At 54.2% G+C, this 25,284-nt stretch overlaps 1 protein-coding gene across 2 annotated transcripts in view; it reads right to left on the bottom strand.

Moving 5' to 3' along the window:
• ASTN1 (astrotactin 1) overlaps positions 1-25,284 on the bottom strand; it is a 244,898-nt gene that overhangs the window by 3,437 nt on the left and 216,177 nt on the right. For both annotated transcript variants that reach the window (XM_016154373.2, XM_016154374.2), the window contains exons 17-22: positions 14,624-14,892; positions 13,149-13,282; positions 9,674-9,825; positions 8,498-8,633; positions 4,561-4,661; positions 703-886 (exon numbers count right to left, since the gene is read on the bottom strand). In XM_016154373.2, coding sequence (XP_016009859.1) covers positions 703-886; positions 4,561-4,661; positions 8,498-8,633; positions 9,674-9,825; positions 13,149-13,282; positions 14,624-14,892 — 976 coding nt within the window. The remainder of the gene's footprint in view (positions 1-702; positions 887-4,560; positions 4,662-8,497; positions 8,634-9,673; positions 9,826-13,148; positions 13,283-14,623; positions 14,893-25,284) is intronic.

Genomic DNA, 25,284 nt, shown 5'->3' with positions numbered 1-25,284 from the left:
CAAGGAAATCCGTTTTTCTCAAAAAGTAGCAACTACAGCCACAATGAACGAAGCAAAAGTTGTTATCCTACATATTCTGCCTGTTCCTCTCTTTCAAAGACATCCGTCGGGGCTTGCAATCCAAAAGCAGTGGGTCCTGAGTTCTTGCAAGTCGTCCCCTGGGGGCCAGAGGAAGTTGGCAAACTCGATACTATCCTGACTTTGGCTAAGATAGATGTCAAGGTGGGTCACTGACTATCCACCCCCATGTTGCCTTTTAAGAGTGTGGAATTTAGCTCAAATACAGCTGTAGAATGCACATAATATATGCAAAGTTCGTATGCAGGAAATACATTTGGATCACCCCTTCAACAAAATCCCTGATTTTCTTTCACAAGACTAAGCTTTTGGCACCTACGGGTTTAGCGTCTGAAATGCTGTGTCGGCATGGGAGAGTGGGGTGGTAAAGCAGGTCAAGGGCAAACTTTTTTCCAAGTTCAGGAAATGCGTTCATGACTTGACTGCTTAAATACAGCTTATCCCAAACTAATCTGTACGAATGGAGCTGCCTAAAGCACAGGGCTTACTTCTCCAAGCACCTAAGCTCACCCAGGATATCCGTGCAAACGCCTGAGTGCATTATTACAGCGAGGAGGTAGGAGGAGGTACCTGAATTTCCAAGAGCTGAGGTCTTTACAAGAGGCAGTGAAGTTTAATGATTACCTGGGGCCTAATTCGTCCTCACACCGCCAGGTGAATTCTCCAAAGCTCTCGTAATGCTGGTTGTAGTGGTAGAGGACTCGATGCAGGGTGGGGGAACCGAGGTCCAGAAGGGTGTTGTAGGCCGTCTGTTGCTCCTTCCCGCTCGTGTAGCCATTGAAGAGGTTGTAGATCTTGTCCGCTATTTCTGAGGAAGGCAGATAAGGCAAATAAATAAGATTATATGTATGTATATAAATGATGCACACAGGCACATATGTAGGCATGTGCATGGATGTGTGTATGTGTACATACACATGCACACGTGTGTGTGTGTGTGAGATGTTACTTAAAGAATGCTGAGCCTAGAGTGTGGAGAAAGTGCGTTGTTGACTGTAAATCACTGTACCGCTGCCTCATTGGGTAAGACTTCGAATAGAACACCTCCAAGGTCAATGTCAGTTATAATGTTCTGTCTTTACCATGTCTCCTAAACACACAGAGCCTGAGGCAAAAGCTCACCGATTAATACTTTATTGGCAAGTGGGACCCCTGGGAAGCTCGAGGCAGGACAAGGGGAAATGCGACAAGAAAAGAGGCAGAGCCAACGGGAGGGAGGGAGCTGGTGGCTGTGTTTGCCACAGGGGACCTAGGAAGGGACAGATCCCCGCTGGTCCATGGGGCAGGGGGAGGAAGACGACGTCAGCTCCAGCTCCACCCCTAGCTCCACCCCGCGGTTGGTCGGCGGGGCTTCACGTCTGCCCCTTGAGGCATTGCCTCCCCTGGTCTTCTAGCTGCATTTGCTTGGGTACCAAGTGGGTCTTACAAAAGGCAGTAGGGAAGCCCTGGTGGCCGGGGCCAGGTGTCCAGCTCAGGGGGTGAAGTGAGGCACTGTATCAGGTCCTGCCTCGAGCGACTTGAACCTGGAGTAGCCACAGTACCAAAAGCAACCTGGCCCCATGGCCGCAGAACCTTTGCTGGGGCCGCCCAAACCAGATAAGAAGACGCGCTTGCTGACACATAAATGAATTCCAGTACATTCTGCAGTTCCAAATGATTAATCCTTCAGTTTAATTTATATCCTTTATACGTCTGCCTCGAAGGCATGCATTGCTAAGCTGAACTTAGTGATGTGGATAGCCTTGGCATTTTCTTCTAGCGAGTTCAAAGCATTTTATCATGCAATGTTTTCTCATTACATCTGTCAGAGAGGAGATTTGTTTACATTTCCTTCCTAAACAGCTGGGAACTAAGATGGGCAAGCGATGCTTTGTTTCAGCGCCAGTGTTACATCTGGAGATGAAGAAACTAAGTCTGTATAGGTTTCCGCGCCAGACTGCCCATTCGATGCCCTGTTAGCTTAAAGGCATAGCAACCTGATTCCTTGTCACAATTCTAAGTGAATCCAGGGCTGCTGGTAATGACAATCGCCACTGCAGGAGTCTCCTGGGTTGGAATGCATACGTTTCTGCCCCTGCTCTGCCCAGACATTGAAATAATTTCCTTCCTTTTCTATCTTGCCCATTGCTAATGAGGACAGGAGCCCGATCTTACTTCCGTGGTGTTCTGAGTGGCTAGCCCAAGGCCAGACGATAAAGTAGATCGAAAAACGTTAGCTAAATGAAGGGAACTCATGACTTGAGAGCAATGTGACTCTACTTTGGAAGAGGATTTCTCGGTGATATCTCTCCACACCAGGCTATACCAGTCTTTTAGCAAGCAAAGTCTTCTAGCCGGCAACTTTAGCTGCGTTAAAAATAACGTTAGTTCAGAAATCCATTTAAATTTTCAGAATTTTAAAATCCTCAGGTGGTTAAAATAGACTCAAGAGATTAAAAAGGAAAGTGATTTAGAAAATTAAGATCTATGGTATCCTCGGTTATTTAACAAAGGCCTATTGATTGCCGAGAGCTTTACGTATGTGAATTTCAACCCTCACGCCACCACTGCAAGATGGGTTTGACTGTCCCTGGTCTACAAATAAGGACAATCAAAGAGAGGCAAAGTCACCTGCCCCGGGCTGCAGAGCCAGCGAGGGCTGGAGTCAAGATTGAACGCTATGTCTTCCTTTGGCCTCATGCACTGACGCTCAGGGGATGGCAGTGTTTTAAAACAACTTCAGATACAGGAGGCAGTCGTAGGGCACGCGATCATGGGGCGATTACTTCTCGTAGAGGTCAGTGCCCTGGTTGGTCCACAGATGCCAGATTAGTAAACTGAGACAGGAGATGAAATAACTTGCTCAGGGCCACGGAGTTAGATGGCGGAGCAGGAATTTGAACCTGGGAGTTCTGACTCCAGAATGTACGTTTTTCGATCAGCCAGTTGGTCACCATTCTGCCTTCTAAGCGTCGGGGACACGGCAGTGGTCAGAAAGAGACGGGGGCCTCGCGTTCGTGGACCTCTCTGTCCGGTGACGTAGACAGACACCGGACATGTGGTGATCGTGATAAACGCAGATGAACGTTCCGAAGGAAAGAAACGTGGTGCCCGAGGCCATCTCGCGATGCCCCTTGACCCCTTCTGCCCCGAGGGAGGGACACTTGCTCTGGGGTCTGCAGGCTGCGAGGAGTTCATCAGTGGACAGGGGCGGGAGTGGAGAGCAGTCGAGGAAATGATGTCAGCTCGCGCCGAGGCTGCGTGGCGGAAGGGGGGAAGTGGAAATGGACATCCGTGGGGCGGGCACGCGAGGAGAGGCTGGGGGGGGCGGGCGGGGGCCACCCCCCCACCCAGGTCCCAGTGTGCTTGCTAAATATTTTGATTTTTGTCACAAGAGGAACGGCGATCCGGTAAAGAGTTTTAAGGAGCCTCACGATAATCGGGTAAACGGTGCCCTTGACGGGCCATGTGTGCTAACGGAGGCGATAAATGCGAAAGTCATTTCGGAAGTTGTGAACTGCTACGGCATCAGGGACCTTCATCGAAGAAGGTTCGGGTCACTCTTCCCCCCCTGTGATTTTGCATCTGGTGCCCCTCGTGGTCAGCTTGACGCGGCTGGAGTCAGGAACCCTATGTAAGATGATCCGAGGGCTACGAGGAGATCCGTTCGGCCACGATATTTCCCTTGTTGAAACTTGCATGACCAAAACTTCCAGGTTCAATGTCTCTGTGAGTGTGCAAATAGCTCGGCTCTTCTGAACAGGTATTAGTGCTTGATCAGATCATCTTAATTACAGCCCTGGAGAAGTGCTGCCCAGGAGAGCCGAATTCTGGTTGTGAAAAGCCTTGGAACAGGGGACAGCGTCAAGACCAGGCACGGGGCGTCGTGGGGAGAGGGAGCCCCACGAGGTGCTGTTTTGTGCGCTGTATGGAGACTGAAGACAAAGTCTTCTTCACTGACAAGGGCTGATCCCGGGGCACTACAGAGGGACAATTCTTGACCAAAGAACTGGTTGGTGGTAACTCCAAAATACAGAACAAGGGTGCGGAGAGATCTTCGTCAAGGGATGGAATGGTATAGCAATTAATTCCAAATCGGCAGCCTTTCTGTGTCTGAATTCAAAATAACTTTTCAGATGCACAAAATGTATGAAAAGAGTAAGTGGCCCGGTCGGCCTCCTGAGGGCAGAGGTCACGGGGATTTTGGCCGCACTAAGCACCTGGAGCGTCGCCATGTGGTGCCTGGGGCCTTCGCCCGCGTCTGCTATTGGCTCCTCGACTTAGGGACGGGAGGACGGGCAGGATGCGAGGGGGCTTCCGCCAGGGGCCGGGGCCGAGCAGTGCCCCTGGCAAGGCGACGCTCCTGCGCCGGACCCTGAGTTCTCCTCCTCCCCCACTGGACTCCAGGTCGTTCCTCCCGACTCGCCCGCTGCCACTGTCCTCACAGCGAGGGGAGGTCCCCGGGGCACCCTCTGCAGACCCGCCGGCCTCAGCGTCTCTTACCTTGGGCTTTGACGTCATCCACCACGGGGCAAGGGGTCTTCACGATCACGTCGCTCGGCCTGGAGCGCCGTCCTGTGTTGTCCACTCCCCACAGGGTGAACCTGGCAGGGGGCAGAGGGCGCGGTCATCAGAGAGAGCCAGAGGCCTTGCCGCGGGCCGGGCTTTGCCTGGTGGGGGGGGGGGGGTGCCCTCGTGACCCGCGGTGCACTTATTGCGGTGTGCGCTCCGGAGCCTCGCACTGCTTCCGGGGCGCGCTGGCGCAGGCCACACCTGCGGCCTCCGGCAGGGCCGCCGGCCCCATCGCTGTCGGTCAGTCGGGGCGCAGGGAGGGGCTCCGATTTTCCTGTCCCATCTCACAGGTGCTGTTCCGCCGGCCTCGGGCTCTGCTCTGCTCTGTAGTTGAGATCTACAGCTTTGCCTCGTACTAAACCCCACTGTGACCCTGATCCAAAACCCAGGGACTGCCACCCTTCTCTCCCACCGTCCCTCTCTGCCCAGGTCTGAGTGGACTCTCTGCACCCAGCCCAGACTGGGTCACTGGGTGGCGCTGGAGTTCTCCATCACTCGGTCCCAGGGCCACCGGCTTGGCCTCTTGGTGCTGTTTCTCGAATGGTGACCGAGGCCACCGAGCCTGAAGCTGGTTGATCCGATCAGCCTCGTCTGGCACCTGCTCTGTTCCCGAGTCCTGTCCCTGCCTGGTCCCCTCCACAGAGCGGGAGTGCTGGCGGAGGGGAAGGGCGGGTCCCAGGATTGACACCGCCCCGCAGGGTGTCGCCCGAGGGCCCAGGTGATGGGAGAGGTCCGGAGCCTCGGGCACCGAGGCGGCTGCCACGCGGGCCCTCCCTCTCCGTGCCTGGGTCACCTCTCACCCTGCCCTTGCCTTGCGTCCCCTCCCGCAGTAAGCTCCAGCTAACCTCTATCCTGGGCCAGGTCAAGATGCCTGTGCTTAAAAGTGATTCTCACATTACTCTGGCGGGGTCAAGAGTGTAAAATTCAGGGTCCTAGGCCCTTGCTGTTTTTAATAAGTATTAGGACAAGAAATCCTTCCCACAGCCTATCTCTTTAAAAACTTCATCGAGGACTATCGACAAATGTAAGTGTCCCACAACGTTCTGAGTTGAGGAAATGCTTGACCAAGAGCCACCCGTTGGCAGTCCCGGAGCCCTGGGCCCTCGGGTGACACCGCAGGAGCCGCCGGCTCATTCTCACTGTGAAAGCCCGGCGAGCGCTCAGTGCATTTTCATGGGGAGACGCCACGTGGTCATTCGGGAAGGCCTCCTCCATCTGTCCTCGGCGTTAGCATGGCCACCAGCAAACATGCGCAGGACAGGAAGAGGTGAGCGGGAACCACTGCTCGGGACAGAGGAGCCCTGGTCCTGGGCTGGAGGGTTGAATGCAAGGACACCGACCGCCTCGCCCAAAGCCCCCGGGGGTCCTTTCCACCACTGCTCGGCCAGACTGTTCCGCTCCTCGTTAGAGAACCGTGGAAGACGCTGCCATCGTGCACACACACGCGCGCGCATGTGTGTGCTTGTGTGTGTGAACCAGCACGGCCCGGCTTGGGCTGGCTGCAGGGCTGGGGGCTTGAAGGCCTGACGCTGGGTGTGCCCCGGCCTCCCGTCAAGGGCCGATGCTCCCCCTCCACGTGTGACCCCTCTGAATCCAGGCCCGCCTGAGTTTCCTGTCTGCTGTCATGAGCCCAGTAAGGCAGTGGCTCCGCTGTGAGCCCACGCGGTGACGGAGGGCAGTGGGTAGAAGGCCAGAGAGTCCTCTGTCCACTCTGGCCCCTATTTCCCCATCTCTAAAACAAGGGTGCTGGACCAGACACACTTCAGGGTCCCTTTCAACCAGGGGTTCTCAGCCGTCTTTGCGCTGTGGACTCTTCTCAGAGTAACAGCTTTGGATGCGCTAATGAAAACGCACAGGATCACGAAGTCAGCTCCCCGTCTGTGGCCCCGGGGGAAGAGACGGCTCTGTGCTTTAACGTGGGGTGCTAAGGTCACGCGACTAGGTCCTTCCAGGACGCAGGAGTGGCGGGGGCACGGGGCGCGGCGTGCAGGAACCGCACACCCTGATTCGATCCGTCACCACCCTCCCCGCCCCAGAGGCCAGCTGTGAGCTTCCGGGGACGTCGCTCGGCGTTGCTGCGCCTCAGTCTCCTCAGCCGTGAGCTGGGAACACTGACTTTAACCTCGCGGGGTCAGGGAGGGTTCCCAGAGGCACCCACATGCAGGAGGCACCTGGTAAATGAAGGCTGCCTTCCTGTTTCGTAGAGGAGAAAGTTCAGCTGCAGAGACTCGAAGCGCCTCGCTGACAACCCAGGGCTTGGGGTGCACGTGTTCTCAAGGGTTCACCCAGGGCCCCTCTGGGAGGCACACGTCGGGGACCCCACCCAGGCCGCCCACGCGGGCCTTCCTGCTGCCACCTGCAGCGCCACCTAGCGGAGGCCGGCGGTTCCCCCTTCAGCTCCCCCGCGACGTGCTGGTCTCTAACTTCCTCCACAATCGAAGTCGGCAGAACGTTCCACAAGACCCAGGAAGGCAATGCTGGACTTACTAGGAGGGGCCCGGGACGGGCACGGGCTGGTGCTCCTGACGGACACCTCTGCCGGCCTCATGCTCACAGGTGCTCTGACATGCCTAACTAATAGTCGTGACAGCGACTAGAAGTCTGGAGCCCTGGTTATAAATGGCAATTCCGGCTGCAATGAGCTGGGGGCGTTTTACAGCAGGGGAAGAGGCCCGTGCTCCGACGCCCGGGTTCCTCTTCCTGCCCCTCCTCCCAAAGGGCCACGCTGCCCAATAGCAGTCCTCGCCATCCTTCCTGTCTCTCCCTATTTTCCGCCTCCCCGAGAACGTCACTTGTCTGTGTGGATTTTACTTTCGTCGGCATGGCCCCCTCGTCAAACGTCTTCCCGTGTTGGAGATATTCAGCCCGAGCGTCAAAGTTCACCTCGCAATCAATGCCACTCACGTTTCCAGCGCTCTTCCTCTATGAACCCTCGAACCGTGGAAACAGGAGTGATTTGTTCTGGCGACTTTGACTCTATGCTTGCGACCTCATCTGCAAACTGTTAAACGTTTTCCATCTGACGGGGTCAGGAGGTCCCCGCACTACATCGCTGTGAATTCTGCCCTGGGCCTCGGGCCGCTCCTCTGTAACTGCGATGCCATGGTCGTCGCTCCTGTTCCGGGGTCTCTAGAGTCTCCGCTTCCCAAATACACCATGTTTACTCCAGGGTGCGGGGAGGGGCGTGGGAGAGCTCCGGGGAGACCAGGGCTGCTCGCTGCGTTTTCCTTGAAGAGAGAAGCCGACCGTCTCGCGCCTCTGTAAACTCCTTCGGCGCCGCTGGAGCCAGCTTTCTGCAGCAGGGTCCTTGGCGTTCTACTCTTTTCCTCCAAAAAGGAAAAAAACCCCTGTAGTCTCCTCCGACGTAACAACAGCGTTCCCACTATTTATTTTCCCAGTTTCGTTTTCTTCCGTTCCCTTTACCTGCCGCCTGCTTGCACGCGACTTGCCTTCGTGCGTCTTGGCTTTTCCCCTGCGGCCTCCTCGGCCCGGCGGCCCTTCTCCCTCGTGACTCCGCCTCCTGGCGCTCTGCACATCCCCACGCGGAGGCCGTCCACTCGCGTCCGAACGAATCGCTTCTCCCTCATCTCTCCTACGACATGTCCCTTGCTCTTCTGCCTAGTGTTTATTTAATTCTGCCTCACGTTCCCTCTTCGAAGGACTCTTTGAAGGACAGGACCATGTTATCTCTCTTGAGCCTCCCTCTCCCAGTGCCTAGAAGATTCCGTATAATGCTCATCAGGACAAGACTTGAGAGACTCCAAACATTTTCCCAGGCCTCTGAAGGAACTCGACTAGCCAAAAAGAACCAGCCAAACACCCAGGGATGTTCGGGATAGGGAATGACCAGGCCGTGCGTGTTACTCACATGTAGATGGTGTCGGCTTCCAGGCACCGTACGATCAGAGAGATGGTGGTGAGCTGCTTGCCCGGCACCTGAGAGGGCATGGCGCAAGGGGACTTCGCTCCAGAGATGATGTCGTCCACAAAGCTCAGCACCGTTTCTGCCCGGAGGGGAAGGGATGGAAAAGGCATGAGACGCCGCGCTGGCCGAGCAGGGGGGCGGGGGGCGGGGAGCATGCGGCAGGATCGAGTCGGCGAGAACGTAACGCTAAGGTCGCTGGGCCCCCAGTCTTCCTAAATCCCAAGCATAAAGAAAGGAGACCTAGAAGACATGGTCTTTTTTGATGGTTTTATATTTTAACTCATCGATTTAGAGCCATTTGTCCAGAGTTGGTTCAGAAACAACTAAGGTAAGAGGAAATGCCACATTTGCCACCCTTTTTTCATGAAACGTCCTTGGCACCGGCAGAGAATAGCTATCCTGGTCAGCGGTCACCGCCAGGCGCTGTGGCACCTGCGTACTCGGGAACAGGGCCTTGGAGGAAGCCACAGATAGGTGCGCCGTGCCCCAAGGCCCTGCGTGTGTCCCCAGACCCAGCCAACGTTCCACCAGAAGATATCTACCCTGAACCGGACCGCGGACGTGTGAGTTTTAGGGACAATTTATGTCGGCCTTTCCTACGTGCAGACAGGGAGAGACTAATGCGCAGAACATTTTCATGGGGTGTTTTCAGTCCTTGAGGAGTTTCTTCTTCTAGCGGGACCTGGCGTAGTGGAGTTTGCTTTAGGGCAAGGCGTGGGGTAAGCGAATCTGTTTGCACACGCTTTTGACCGGAGGCGGGTATTAGCCAAGAACGCTTTCTTCTGTAATCAGGGTAGTGGTTAGCACAGAATTGTTTCCCACTTGTGGGCTAGGACAGCTAGTGTGTTGTTATTTCTTTGTGAGTATGCCTAGGGGCAATGAAATAGACACCTCTGCCATAAACAGAAGGGAAAATAAAATCAAAACAAGACCGTCGGATGCTCGCCATGCGAAAACTCTCGGGCGGACAAGATGGGTGCTGCCTCTGCTGCTCCCGCATCGCCCTGGAATGCCGGGCCCGCGGAGCCGAGCCAGGGCCAGACCCTGTTTCTGTCCTATTTGCCCCCCCAGCCCCCACCCCCCGGATCAAGCGAAGCCCAGGAAGTGGGAGGTGCTCACCTGTCTCCACCTTGGAGTGGTCCGTCCTGTCCGTGACCTTCTCTTGGCGGATGAGGTAGTCTACGATCTGCACCCCGATGGGCGGTTCCGAGTGCTCCCACTCCAGGACCACGAGGGTGCTGCTGGGCTCGTGCACCGTGGACAGCCGCAGCCTGAGTGCAGAGAGGAAGCAGCATGACATGGGGGCCCAGCTGTGACCCGCGGTGGTCCGCCGATACCGCCACGGGCCACTGCTCAACCGTTACACCTCAAACTCTTCTTTCTGATCTTTTGCTTAAGCAGCCGCCATGAGGTGGGTATTGAGGGCGTCCCCTTCACTAGGGGGTAAAGGTTCTTGATGATCCTCAAAATCTTTATTCCTCTAAGTGCCCGTTACAGATTAGGAACTCAACACGGGCTTGGACTTAAATCAGTAGGTGAGTCAGAGATGAATGCCCGCATCTCACGGGGTCGGTGGGTGGCGCTTTGGGGATAGCCCTTTCCAGGGCTTGAAGATATGATTTCTGGATTCGCTCTTGGAAAATAAGAGGATGCGCTTATAAGGCTCATACCCAGGCCCACTGAGGGTGGTACCCACAGAGCTTGGCGTTAGCCAGGCCAGGGGCCCCTCGGTTTCCACAGCGTCACCGGGATCGGTCCTGCCCGTGGAAACCCGGCTTCCGCATCTGCTGCACGAGCTCGTGTATCTCCTACCCCGAGCCTTCTGGTGGCTGGGCCTTAGAACGGGCTCAGTTTGAAGGTGATGCTCGCAGGGGCCTTTGCCGATCGAGAGGAAGTTGGTCGCCTGTCAGGTTATCCTCAGGGTGGTGACCTGTGTCTACAAAGTCAGGTTCTGGCTTCCGTTTTTGCCTCTGCTCTTGGGTTTTTATGAACATCCCGGTTTCCTGATTATCCCGGCCTTCCCTCGCTGTTCCCAACTCATGGTTTCCTCATTCTGCGTGACCTGTCCGTCTTGACCCCTTCCTGCGCCTTGGCCACCTCAGACATCCTCGTACGCTGTAGACGCTTGGTAACTGTCACTGACATCCGCGGGTACGACTCTCCTAACGGCACAAGTGGTTTCAATTTGCTGCCTCGTTCTGACTTCGTGTGCGAGTCTCAGGTTTCTCACTCGCTTCCAATTCCCCGTTTCTTTCTAGACCACTGGCTTCTGGGGTTTTTCCCAGTTTTTGCTCACTCCAGCCTCCTTCCCTCACATGCACCCCTGCCGTTCACGGCCCTGCTTGGTCCCTGTATCTCATGACCGCCCATAATCTTGGCTCTCTAGCCCCCACTCAGCTCGCAGATGCCTGTCCTTAGCGTCCAGGATCACTGGGCAAGGTACCGTGGATGTATCGCACCAAAGCGATGCTCGATCTCAGTTCCACAAATACTTATTAACCGCCCAGCGCTTTTATAAGAATGTGCTTGGTGAGTGTTGACGATACAGTGGTCCGCACACCAGCTCTGGCCTCTTCTTCTATGGTGCGGTCAACGGACAAAAATACAATTAATTATACATGTGATTATGATAATACGCGATAAGAACTTTAACAAGAAATCATGGGAGGCTGTGGAAGCAACAGCCAGGAATTCAGCTAGCGGGAAAATAATGCAAAACACATGCTCCGTAGTGGCTTACTACGAAGCAGCGCATAGTTTGCATATGACATTAAAGGCGGAGCAGACCCAAAACAGTGCGGATATTGACAAACTCATTAATTAGAGTCATCTGCAGAGGGCGATTTTGAAGACAAAGCATTGGGAAGCTGAAGCGAGCGACGCGGCCCTTCTGAGGACTCGGATTCTGTGAGAACACAGACGGAGGCCGGCCTCCCCGGGAGCCCGAGTGTGCGACAGACGGAGGCCGGCCTCCCCTGAGGAGCCCGAGTGTGCACCACTTGCACAGACGCGTGCGAAGCTGAGTGCGTTTCTATTTCCCGCTATCGATAAAAATTCAAGAAATTAAGGTCTGCTGCCGAAAGAGGTGACTGGAGTTAACAAGGACAGCGACGTCCTGGGCAGGTGTTGCTGTAGATGACAATGTGGCCCAGTCGGATCTGCGGGCGAGCGGCGCGGGCCTGTACTGACACTGCGATCACCTGCTGTCGCTGTTCTCCCTGCTCGGCCCTGGCCCTGGCCGCCCCGCCCCCCCACCGCGTCACGTAACAGGCCACAGTTCGCGAGCACAGCCTCGCTCGCGGCCCCTCCGGCCACCTTGCCCTGCTTGCTCGGCCCTGCAAGGTCCTGGGGGGCCAAGCCTCACCCCGGCTTCCTTTGCCTTACCCCCCCCGTGGGCTCGGCTCCTCCAGCCTGCCCTACCTGCGCTCCTTATCAGACAGGAGAATTCTGTGCTCCACCCCCGGCAGGCGCCCTGTCAGAGGTGAGAAGCGGTTCCCGCCTCGGGCGCTGGCCCGTCGGGCCCTACGGGATCCAGCCAGCTCTGCTCAGCCCTCTCCCGAGGGGAAGGGACGGCGGACGTGTCCCTTCTCGGCCACCTTCACACCACTCTGTGCTCCGCTCACCCCTCGGATGCCGACACCCCTAACGTCCACCCCCACCCTCCGGAGCACCCTTTCTCAGAGCTGTGGTTCCGTTTCTCACTTCTTCGGTTGGATTTAAATCTTCTTACCTCCAGGGTTCACACTTCTGCAGTGCTCCAAACCACCTTCCCCTGTGCCTTGGCTGTAGGACGGCCCAGCACAACTCCAGGGCGAGTCCGAACGGAACCGGCCTCGGCCTCGGACTTGCTTGCTCTCTGATGCTTCTTCTCGTAAGTGTGGCCTGTCCATCTCCCCAGCCACCCAGGCCGCCAGGCTTACGCCCACGCTCGGCTTCTGCTTCCCTCGCCTGCCCACGGCCGCACGGCCCTGCCCGCTCCATCCGAAGTCCCCTCTCGGCCGTGTCCTCACTGTACTTCCGCGGCTCCCATCGCGGCCTCTGAGCCATGCTCTGCTTCCCGCTCTGCGACCCTGGGGAGTGATTCGACCCGTCTGAATCCATCTCCGTGTCTGCTACGAGGGCGGGGACAGCCACCTCACTGGCCCACGCCCGGGGCTGTCGGCCCCCTCAGGGTCTCGTGGCAGATCTGACCTCATCCCGACAACGACAACGTGTTTACCCCTCGTCGGCTAAGCCTGCCATCCTACCTCCTCCGCCTTTAAAGAGAAATGCAAGTGTCAGCTCTTCCATGAGACCTCCCCGGTCCCCAAATTCAGACTTGGTCATTCCATTCTCACATTTTTTTAAAAAAGTCTCAAATAACGCTTATCAAACTCTTCCTTCTACCGTTACGGTTTGTACACCTGCCTCCTCTAGAAGATTCTAAGCCCCTTGAAGGCAGGGGCGACGCCCTGTTTTCCTTTCCGTTCCCCAGCACCCAGCCTAGAGCTTTGCAGAGAGCGGCCCCTGAATGACACGCGTCTGCGGAAGAACGCGGCGGCAGGCGTGCTGGCGGGGGGGGCGGGGTGGTGGGGGGGGCGGAGGGGCACCGTACACAGGCTGCGGGAGAGGCGCGCAGGTGGGGAGTCCGTCGGCGCCGAAAGCAGTGGAGTCGCAGCGGCACCAGTCCTCGATGACGTCGCCGGTCCCCGAGCACCACAGCGAGCTCATGGTGGCCTCCTGCAAGAGCTGCAAGAGGAGGCGGAGAAGAGAGTGAGCGTCGGGGAGCCAGGGCTGAGGCCGCAGAGCCAAGGGACGGAGCATCGAGCATCGGGGCTCTGCTTGGCCCTAAGGAACTTCACGCCAGGAGGCGGGGGCAGGCCCGGGCATCCGATTAAAGCCACTGCAGCCTTGGTCGCCATAGCGACCCAAGCCCCTCCTTCTCCCCATCCTTTCGAGCCCCCCGCCCCGCAGTGCTCTCTCCCACTTTTCTCCCCGTAGTCCCTGCTGTCAGATTGAAGAGGAACGTGCTGGCCTACGGAGCAATTTATCTTTTGGTTCCTGTGAAAAACCTTATTTTCAAACACACAATGAAATATCTGTGGCAAAGGGGGGCAGGTGAGAGAGAGAAACACACACACTCACACACACACACTCCTTCCCATTGGCTTCGGCACCACCTCTGAAACTGTGACACACCGGGTGTCCCTTATAAAGGAGAGAAAGCAATTACCACTCCGCCCAAACTGACAGCTCGCCTCCCAGGCAGGTAAGCAGCCCCCTGCTGGGACTCGCGCTATGCCTCGTCCCTAAGGCCACCTTTGCCTATAGTCCCAGATGTCCCACAGCCCGAGCTTTCAGGTTTTTATTTTTGCCATTGTTGCTGGTTCTTTACGTCCTTGAGGAGACTGGAGAGAGGAGATGGGCTAAGTCACTGCCCGGGCCGCATTTCTCCAGCTCATCCTTTGGGGTCCCTTCATTTTCTCCGAGCACCTCCGGAAGGGGGGTGGAGGAGGGAGACAGGGGTGGTTGGGAGGCGTCAGGACCAGCAGCGTGATATGAGGCAGGAAGGTCTGCGTGGATGTGGTTTTTGGTTCTTAGAGTCAGTTGGGGGAAAGCAACCCCACCCCTCCAAGCTAAAGTGGGCAGATCCCTAGTTTGGGACCTGTGCCTGACAGGCCTGGGTTCAGTTAGGGCGACTGGTCTACCTCCCATACCAACAGAGGCGGCAGCGCTGAGCCTCCTCCCATGAAGGTCCCCTGAAGCTTTCTGAACAATGACTTTGGTGCCCGCAAATGCTATGTGTCCCTACCTACCTCCTTCCTCCAGCCCTTGTCGCCCAAAGACCTACACGAATGCTGAGCTGTGACTCCTGCGTCATTACCGTGGGAGCTGCAGATGCAGCGATTTTATTTAATATGCAAACATGCAAATCTAAGCAAATTAGGTACCTGGATTAGCTAAACGAATGGTCTCACCACCCGCAGTCTAGCAAGGAGTTCGACTGCACCCTGTCACCTCCCCGGGCCACCTGCGAGGCCCTCTGCTGTCGCCCGTGCCTCCCGGAGCCACGAGCCCCGGGCCTCTTACCCTCTGGGTCTGGTTGTTGGTCACCAGCTCATAGATGGGGGCTGCTCTGGTCACCTCCAGCAGGACTGGCTCGGCGGGGCTGTCGGGGCTGGAAGTCGCGTGACACAGGGGGCAGGACGGCGGGCACCGGCCCCTGCTCTGGCACTCCATGCGGACCCCGGCTGCCACGCGCTTGGTGCCCGGCTCGGACAGGCTGGCGATGTACTCCGGGAATGTCAGCACCTTGGGGTCTCTCTCCCGCTCCTCCGACTCGTCGGAAGGGGAGTTGCCTGCCAGACACAAACGGAAAGGGGCAGTGAGGGGGGGCCGGAGACAAGGACCCGCACGGCCTCGTGGTCCCCGGGTGCCGGAGTCAAATCCTTGAGAGGTCAGAAGGAGTCACTGAGGGGGTAAGATGAGATTCTGTCAGCCCGTTCAATTTGGGGGACGCTTGTGCCCCGGAAACCAGAGTTGGAAATGGCCCTTCCAAACGTGAGCGCAGGAGGTGTCCTTGCCGAGAATCCTCGGATCCACCGCCCCTCTCAGGACACTGCGCCGAATGCGTGCAGGCCTCTGACCGCCGTCTTCAGTTACGAACGACGGCGGCCAGTGTTCCCTGACTCGGTTCCCGCATCCACACGATGGCGGTGTTAGCAGTACCCGCCTCCAGCGCTGCGTGAGGACTGAACGGCGAAGCGATTTTAAAGCGCACGACGCAGTGAACAGCATGAGTCGAATCATCATCATAGTAGCTTTGATCATAACTATCGGTAAGGTGTATCAAGCCTGTATGTACCGGGAGAGTGGTATCTGTTCAAGACCTCCTGAAGCCCTTACCCCAGCCCTCTGCATAAAGTTCCGTCATCACACCCATTTTATAGATAAGAAAAGTGAGGCCAAGAGCCTCAAGATCACACGGCTAGTATATTGTGAGGTTTCAATTGGTTTTGTCTGATTCCAAAGCATTCAGGTCAGAGGAGCTGAGCTTGAGCCCTTTCGAGGGTATTGGAGAACTACGCACCTGAACGCACCGAATCCAAGAGCGATGTCACCGAACAGGGGGCCCGGGAGCCCACAGACCAGCTGGCCCCACAGTCACTCTGAGCCGCGTGTAAATCCTGACTGACATCCAGGCTTATGCAGCTCACGGCTGGGAATATTTGTAAAGCGGCCACGACCCGGCAGGGCTCTGCTCACCCAGGCCCTGGCCAGGCCTCCAGTCTTCCTTGACAGGCTACATGAACTGGGCAGGGATAAGTGGGGGGTGGGGTGAGGTCTTTGCATTCTTGATGTTATTTCTAGAAAAAAATAGGTCTTCATTTACTGGGACAGTAAAAAAATTGGTAAAGAGATAGTGCTTCTTTTCAAGATTAGAGTTTTAAAACTGTCCTTGCAGACCTCAGGAGGGAGCTTGAGGCTCTCCTGGCCGGCCCTCATGCCCCTTACCATCAGCTGCATGTCATTATCGACCTACAGCCCCCCTCCCTGAGAACGCATTCGACGAAAAGGCTGGGAAAAGGGTTTCCATGGAATGACCACTAGATGGTGCTATCAAGCCTAAAATGACGTCTGCACGAGGGGAAAAAAAAAAAAACGGTGTGGTAAATTCGGTGGCCACCTCGGCAACACAGAAAATAAACTTCTGGAAAAGTAACACATAGCTACTTTACAAGAAAAACTGTAGTGGCACAATTTTTTCTCAGTCAATTAATAAAAAATTAATGAGCAAAAACAATTCCATAAAACTTTCCGTACAGAGAAAAATACCAAGTGAGAGACACAAGATAATAATGAAGGGAAAATAAAACTCACAAGGGAACATAAAAATCCTCAACATCCTTCATGTAAAGTAAAATTTACTTCAAGGGGGAAATAACATGCCACCAAATCCCTTTTCTCTCGCCTTTAACCTTCAAATCCCCATAATCCACTCCCCAATGGCTACATACGCATCCATATACCTATATAAAACACCTGCCCGGTCCCTGCTCAGGGTGTAGGAGTCTCATGGACAAACGAGGCCACTAGGGGGCACTGCAACCCCAAACACAGTCAGGAGCTGAGCGACGGACAGCCTCCCGCCTTCCAGGGCTCCGTCATTAAGGCTCGGGTAATTGCTAAAGACATTGGTGGGGCTGCTCCCCTTGCTGCTGTCTTGTGGCTATCCCGGTTAAAACCAAGATGTAGCAACTCCCCCCAATATCCTCCAGCCCTGCACAGGTACGAGGTTAGGGAGAAGAGAGGCCAGGGAAGGGTGCAAAAGAAGATGAGGGGAGGCCGCCAAATTCTTGTTTTAATTCAGAATCTTATTGGCCTTTTCCTGAACACATTCCGGTCCGGATAAAGCGGGCCCTGCCGAGACCAAGCCTAAGGGCTTCTCCAGTCCCCTCATCACACAGGGTGGGGCTGTCTAGGGAGGGGCCGAGTTTACTCAGAAGTAATGAGCAGGGGACTCCCAAAAGGCTCCTGCAAAAAACAGAGAGGCGTGAGAGAGACATTTTTCAAGGAGGAAATGCATTTTCCGTGCGTGGTTAAAGATACAGTTGGGAGATACTCCTTAAAAGGATGGAGTCTGGTGGTGAAAGCCCAGGTGAATCTCCCTTTGCCCGAAGAGGTCACCTATAACTACCGCGCCCATGGCGCGTGACAGAGTAGTTCGAGTCCTCAAAGCTTCAGGAGAGTCTGATCTCTGACGCTTGCTTTCGGCTCCCCCTCGGAGAGCTCTGTGAGCGGAGAGGAGCTCCTTCCCCCTAAATCCTGGGTAGAAATACTCTGACAAGTGGAGACACTATATTGTCTCTTAATAAGATAAATATTCTGTTTCAACAAGCACGCAATCTCTGCACATATGAAATAAGCTACAATTATGGTCTTAAAAACTGCAGTTGACACGGATGTCATCTGGTCAAGAACACCCGGTGTGGCCTCCTCTCACCTGTTTGCAGAATTCATCCCCTCGCTCACAGGGGTGGCCGAGTCCGACCATGACACCCTGCTTTCTTACAAGTAGAACAGCCAACCTGGAATGTAGTTAACAGCCCTAAAACTGCAAAGCACTTTATACATACAGTTTGCTATAAATAAATGCCATTTGCTTGAGGCTAAATCTGTATCCTACAGCACACGGTGGATGGATTTCCCCAACAGATCATGGTATGAGAATATTGGCCTTCTCGATGCTCCAAGTCTCACTGTGGCTGTGTGCCCGTGGCCTCAGGCAGGTACCTACTGACCCCCCCTAGACTTAGGAGCATACAAGGATGGTAAAAGCAACCGAGCCATCCTCGTGCAGGGCCCGCTGTGCTGGTGGGAGCTGACAGGTCGTGAAGGTGAATTAGTTGTTATGAAGTCAATTGGTCCGATTCCTGTAGGATTCTGGGGCTGCTGTAAGCATCTCTCTCCTGAGTTGGTGCCCAGAGCGATGTGGTGCTAATGATATCACAGCTAGAGCTACGGAGGTAGTTCATGAGGCAGCAAAGAAACCAAACGCAAGCTAATCGGATCCCAGCTTTGGGAGACAGCTTCGGAGCCACGGGAAAGAAAGCCTGGCATGGGGCCAACGAGGCATGGCCACAGCACGTGGCACCCTGAAGTCCCCGACACCCTGCTCTCCAGGCCCCACCCCAGTCTGCTCCTGTTCAGCCCACATGTCCTGGGTTATCTGAATTTGCATTTCTGTCCACGCACCCAGGCTCAGATCAGTCTCTCAGGGCGTTTAATCATGTCTTTGGGCAGAGAGGTTCAGGTCACTCTGGATGGAGTCCAACTGGACTTCAAGACCTGCCAAGGACACGAGCTCTGAGCCCAGAGCAGAATACGACACGATGGACTCGTAACCAGAGCAGAGAGGACTGGGCATCAGCTGGACACTCCTCCCTGCACCGCCGTGTGAGGTCATGGGCGTCTGGGGTCGGGGACTGCGCCTCCCCCATCTCTGACACTCCTTGGCCTAGTTTAGGCATTTGGGGCCCCCACCTCCATTTACCTATCTTTATCTATCCATCCATGTATGTATGTATGTATACATGTATGTGTCTGTCCATCCACCCATCCATGTATGTAGATGTATGTATATAGGTATGTATGTATGTATGTATGTATCTACTTATCTCTATCATCTATTATCCATCTATCTCTGGATATATTTTGGGGGGAGGGGAAAGGGAGAAGTAAATATATTAAGTCGTGACCACGGATTTAATAGAAATAGTGGGGTGGTCACATTGTAAGGTAGAAAAATGTCAAATCACTATTTTGTATACCTGAAACTAATATAACTATATAATATTGTATGCCAACTGTACTTAAATTTGATAAAAGCAGCTTTAAAATTTGGTTGCAAAAATTTCCCCCTAATAACTCATCCAGCTTTCTTCTATCAGGCTCGATTTAACTGTATATCATTGCCATTGCTTCCAAACACTCCGTTTTAATTTAATTAAAGTTTATAATATCACTTTAACAAAAAAGAATAAAATCGAAACATTTGTAAGTCGTCTCTAGCCCCTTGCTAAAGCTGTAGTCGAGTAGGAAGAACACAGCGTTATTCGGTGACGGCTCCACAGCCGGACAGAGCCTTGCTGTGCTTTCCCGGAGATCGGCCCGCACGTCCAGCGGGCACCTCAAGCCCAGCGTGCCCCACGCTGCACACCGTGCCCGGCCCCTGGCCTCCCCTCGCGGGCCTCAGCTCTGCAAAGGGCACGAGCTTCCCACTCGATCCGGCCAGGAATCCCAGCTGCCTTGTTGGTCCTGTCCCGTCTCTATTATTTACCTCCCCGCACAGCCACCTCTCCGCTTGCCCGCCGATGACCCGGGCGATGCAGTTTACAGGGAGAAGTCCGAGTCAGACCTCTGAGTTTGATCTCTGACCTTACCACCTGCGTAAATTAAGGCGACGTTCTTAACCTCTCTGAGCTCAGCTCCCTCGTTTATAAAATGCAGACACTAACTGGACCGATCCTGTGGGGCCGTGGTAAACATGCACTGGCATCCCCCACGAAGAGAGTTTACCGGCGCCTGCGACATGGTGACTTCTCTCTAAATTTACTCCTTCTCACCGTGCCTGCCTGCCCTGTCCGCCAGCTGCACCATCAAATGGTGGGATCCGTGAGGGGCGAAATTTTATCTTGTTCTTCACTACAGTATCCCACAGCGCCAAACACGTAACGCAACTAATGCAGTCGGCAATTCATTAAACGAATATTTACTGAGTGCCTGCAAGTGTTTGTCGAATTAATAAATCATTTATCATGACTTGTATACGAAGTGACAGCCCTCTGTGTCCTGACTGCACGGGCTGGGTGCACATTCATTTCTTGCCTTGCTGTCCTGCTTCTTTTGAGATTTTCCATTTTTCTTCTAAGAAGAGAGACATTGATCCAGAGTGAGGGCCGCTACTCTTGACCACAAATGAGAATTGCTCAGAGATAAGCTAGTTGCAAAATGGAAGGAAATACTGCTGAAGTACATTTTGCAAATTTTGTAAAACATGCCCGCAGGCCCACTGCCATGTGCATAGACCTAGATATCGTGACGTTGACTGGCGAACCCTCCCCTGAGCCACGGCAGGTGCCGATTCCTTTGGGGGCCCTTTGGGAGCTTCTGTCCATCCCTTGGACTTCCTCCCAGGCCACGGGGGCAACGGGAAGAAGGAAGACGTTTCCAGCCACATCAGCATCCCAAGGCCCGGAAGCAGCTGTGCACGGCTTCTCGTCAACATCGAAATAAACCTGACACAGATTCAGAGTCGCAGCCTGGCCGAGCTGCGCTGGATGATTCCCGCCGCTTTGCTGCTCGTGGAGAGAGGGGGCGGGGAGAGGGGCCGTGGCTGAGGCAGAGGTGAAAATGAGGCACACCTGCGGGATGTGCTATTTTCGAACCTCCATTAGCAGAAAGACCACGTGAGGAGTGGGCATGCCTGCAGGCTACCGGAAGGGGCCTCCCTCCCCCTCACGGGTCTGGAGATTAAGGCCTTTTCTTTTCTGGTCTTGGTTTTCCTGTCTGGGAGGCTGAGCTGAGAAGCCGCGTGGGCCCCCCAGACCCTCAGGAGCAGAAGCCGGGGAAACTCAGGGGGCCAGTGCAGGGAAGGCAGAGGGAGAAAGCTGTGCAGAAATGGAGAGGCTGCAGGGGAGCAGTGCTCCCCCGGGGGCCGCGCTGAGCTTCTGCCCCCGCCCACCCACCCCCCGGCCGTGCGTGCGCAGAGTGGGATTAATAAGGCTTGCCTAAAAAAATTAAAAATCAGAAAAATAAATACGGCTTTCCTTTCTCTGTTTACAACATGGCATTGCTTCTCCACTTGGGGGCGCCCGTGAGTCCCTTCAGCGTTGCCAGAACCAGCAGCTCCCTGCATTCTCCACCCCCCCACCCCACCTCCACGTCCTGCCCTGCAGGCTCCAGCTCCTGCCTGGTCATCTCTCTGCCCCTCCAGCTTCAAATGTGCAGAAGAGGTGCACAGTCCGGGGAAATCCCTGCTCAGTCCTGAAATGGGTAAAGCTGACAGATGACCGCTACTTGCCTTGGGTCCGCGTTATAAAACCTCAGCTGCACGCAGTGTGCACAGTGTGTGTGTGTGTGTGTGTGGGGGGGGTGCTAACCTGAGTTACACGTACGTGGGAGCCTCTTGGGGCCTGTGTGATCCACAGCCGGAGATTCAGTGCCTTGCCGAGAAGCTGCAAAGGCTGGCTTATAAATATTTTTAACTACCAATCTAGAAAATTTCAATAAATATATTATTCAATAATAATACTACTGCAACCAGCAAGGGAACGTTGGAACATCCCCATTTCCCTCTCGATGCTCATCTAGCTTCTCTTTTTCAAATGAATTTGGACCTTAAAGCCTCTTGCAGCCCTGACCAATTCATTCTGCAAATTAACTATATGTGACAGAACTTAAAGTCTGTTACCACTTAGCGTTGCCTCGCTGAAATTTGTGCTGCTTTCCCGCCTGTCGGAGCCACCAGCTCAAAGAGGTGGTGGCTCCTGGGGGCAGTTTTGAATTCTGCACAAGTCCCGTATCCGCTGGTCCTCATCTCTTGAGTTGAAAGGAGCATTTCGGAAGAAAGTCTCTTTTAATGGCCAAGGGTTAAACTTCTACTACTCTGTGACCTGATCTCAGTATTTCCCTAACTCGGGGGTGGCACTGGGGACCTGCGTTTGATCAGGGACAGTGAATGATTCTGACTCCTAGGGGGTGTTCCGATAACACGCTGGGATTCACCATCCTAAACAAGAGTAATTTATTTTATAAATATTGGCAGAACACGTTTTAAAAATTCTACACGTATCCCCGATATGTAAAAGAGATAAAAGTGGGGAACAGACTCCTTAGGCATTTAACATCATTACTGCTTGGTAAAAATAAACAACTCTATTATTTATGGAGCCCTTCCAGCAGCTACTCGGGGCCCCAGGGTACAAGCAGCCTAATTCGCAACTACTGATTCCGGCTCTAATGACATCGGCCTAAACAGTTCCAGAAGTAACCAAGCGTGCTCCCTGGCCACGGGACCCCTTGCTGGCCCCGAGAGGGGTGTTGCCACAAGCGGGAGTCTATCACTGGCCACGTACGGTCACTTCGCTTCCCGGATTTTGCTAGACAAAAGCACCGCGTGGTCAGTCCTAGGCTGGGTGGTGGTAAGGAAAAGCAGAAAACTTTTATGCTTGACCGAGGACAGATCTACTCAGTCACGTGAGTTCGCCTCATGACGAAAGGACCTCGGAGAGAAGTGTGAGAAGGAGGCGGACGGCCCCGTTCAGGGGGGGCACCAAAGCGGGGGGCAGATGGGGAAGCCGCATGGCACGCTCTCCCCCAGACGACGATGGTAAAGGTGCGTGGGTGCCACAGACTTCGTCACTAACCCGTCTCGTTCAAGTGCCACGGGGAAAACGTGATGGTTACGTGCAACCGAGACGGCGCCGTGATGTTCCATTGCGTTACTCCCCCCGTACCCTACACAGCAGACACGAAGGTAATAATAAACGTTCACGCGACGCAACTGCGTGGTTCCTGCGCACGTCCCTGGCCGGGGAGGAGGCCGCTGGCCACAGATCAGGGTCCCGCTGGCAGGCACGCTGACTGGCAAGGGCGGCCTTCTGGTCACTCCGCCCATCAGGGCCCATGCACCCCAGTCCCTCCTAATGTCCCCCCTGCTCATGCACACAGAGCTTCTTTTGTCAATAAGAAAGCCACTGGGTGAGGGTCAATGGGGGGCAGCAGCCACGGTCACGGCAACGAACACCCAGCCGGACATGGTCCTATTTGACCGCTGAGCCAGCAGAAGCTCCGCGGGCGGGTGAGGACAGGGTCTGCGGGGGTCCCCCTCGAGGCTGGACCGCGAGAGAAAGCAGGAGAGCAGATGTCTGGGCCTGGAAACGAGGGGAGGCTGGAGGGGGCGCAGCACTCCCGTCTGGTCTCAGGGCGCGCGCTGAGGCAGAGGCTGTGAGCACGTCACGTCCTGGGCCACCACCTTGGTCGCAGAGACCCGCCTTCACCCGGAACTCCTTATCTCGTGATATGGGGCGCTAGGCCTGGGTTCGAATGCAGAGCCCTGAGACATATCACAAGATGCTCAACTCTTTGGGCTGATGTTTCCGTATCTGTAACATGGGCGAATAACACTTGTCTCACGCATTGCTCTGAGCATTAAAGGGATGATATATGTGAAGTCCTTGGCATGGGCTCCGGTTTATTAGCTCTCAGTGATCGCCACTGTTCACCACTGTATCCTGATTACCTGCCTCAGTCCTGGCACCCAGTAGGTCCTCAATAAGCACATTATGAAAACAAACAAACAAACAAACCAATGATGCTCAAAAATAAAAACAAAACAAAGCTCTCATGGGCTAGAGACAGAATGAGAATACTCAGCAGTAAGAACCAAACTTCCGGGCTTCGGATCTACATGGATGTAACCCGCCAAGGGTACCAGGAGGTCAGTTCCCACGCCGTACAGGCCTCAGAAGCCCCCCACATTGTGGGGCACAACACTAGGACTCAGGAAGGGCTCTGCCGCTCGCCCCCCTACAACAAGGCTGCGGAAGCCACGACTTGCCCAGGCCTCCGGCTGCATGTCTGAGATGGCGGGAAGGAGTAAGGCCAGACTGTGGCCGACCCGCCGGCTCCAGGCCTGGAACCGCGAGGTCCCCGATGGCCCCACGGGATGGAAAAGATGACGTTAGAGTCACGGTGCGTGACGACGTGCTTCCGTGTACGGTTTGGAGGCACGATATCGATCGAAAGATGTGGCCGGGCTGCCTAGTGGTGGCCTCTCTGGCACCCTCGCTGTCACCAGCATGCTTGTTCAGAGTGACGTGATCCTTGTAGCCCAAGGGGACCCTCGAAGCTGGCAACCGATCTCTCTGGGAGTTGGATGATCCTTTAGTTAATATCGGGAAAAAAAACATGGGTAGAAAAAAATGCTGTTGGCCATATTGAGCTTTAATCACTTCAAATCTAAACTCTGCACTCGCGGAGTATGATGAAACTCTGATCCCCATGCCAACCTTTCTAGCTGCAAAGCCACCTGGCTGGAACTCGCATGAAGTGGATGGTACATAAATGGCAGCATTTCAGGGCCTCCGCCCCACCACATCTCGGATAATTATTTATAATACTTAGGGGTTAGTACTAAGACAGCTCTAGGATTTCCAGATCCTTTTTTTATTTTCAGAGAAAAGAGAAAACGTGAACCCTTCCTCAATATTAGCAAGACCCTTGGGGTTAGTCTAGAGAAATCCAGAAAGTAGGCCACTTCAGATATAGTAAATCATGAATTCTGTTTCTAAAGCTTGAAGTTATAAGATCCTGTATTGACTCATCGTTTCTACAGTAACAGGTCTTCTGCAGGATAATCCAGATATTGCCTTTATACTAGTCTAGTGTCGAACAAATAATGCCACATGATGGAATGAATCCCTCTGTGCATGTGTGCACAGGTACACAAATGTGCGTGCATACACACACACCAATGAAATAAAACCTGCCCCCCTCAATGCCAGAAGCTTAAATGGTGTCAAGAAAGCCAAAAGAACTAGACCTTTAAAGGTGATTGACAAGAAAATTTTACTGCCAATTAATACTGCCAATTTGTTGAGACACATCTAACTTTATACTTTCAGAAATAGTAAAAGTAAGTGTTGCCAACAGATAACAGATGTGTGTGAATAGTTGTTACTTTTTTTTTTTTTTCAGTAAAAATCTTTGTAGACCCTTTTTACACTTTGTCTTCAGCCTCCCAGGACTTTCTTCCCATCAAAAAGTTGGTTGACATCAGGCAAGTCAGAAGACCCAAACTGGAATTCGACTCAATTTGACAGAGCAAATACTAAGTTATTAAATGTCTGTTTACAAGGTACTATGCAGGTCTTCTGAACATACCGAAGTGAATTATGTGTAATCCCTACTTTCAAAGGATGTATTATCTTGTAGAGGAGACAAGACGGATGTATAGAATTTAAGTACCATAAAAGAAATAAAAGGACTGAAAAAGGACCAGATGACACTAGGATGGTTAGACTGGCAGAGGCTTCCCTGACGACGGAGCCGCTGGGTGAGGCTTTCAGGGCGAGACCCTCCCTGATGACAAGAGCTACCATTTATGGCGTAACTATTCAGCCTCTGTTCTGAGAAATCAAAGTGTGGAGAAGAGAGACTGTTAGCAAGAGCAGGGAAGTCGCAGGAGG

This window comes from Rousettus aegyptiacus, unplaced genomic scaffold (genome assembly GCF_014176215.1).
Source record: "Rousettus aegyptiacus isolate mRouAeg1 unplaced genomic scaffold, mRouAeg1.p scaffold_m13_p_17, whole genome shotgun sequence".
NCBI classification, from domain to species: Eukaryota; Metazoa; Chordata; class Mammalia; order Chiroptera; family Pteropodidae; genus Rousettus; species Rousettus aegyptiacus.
The sequence above is the reverse complement of the archived record's forward strand: the minus strand, read 5'-3'. Positions and strand labels throughout refer to the sequence as shown.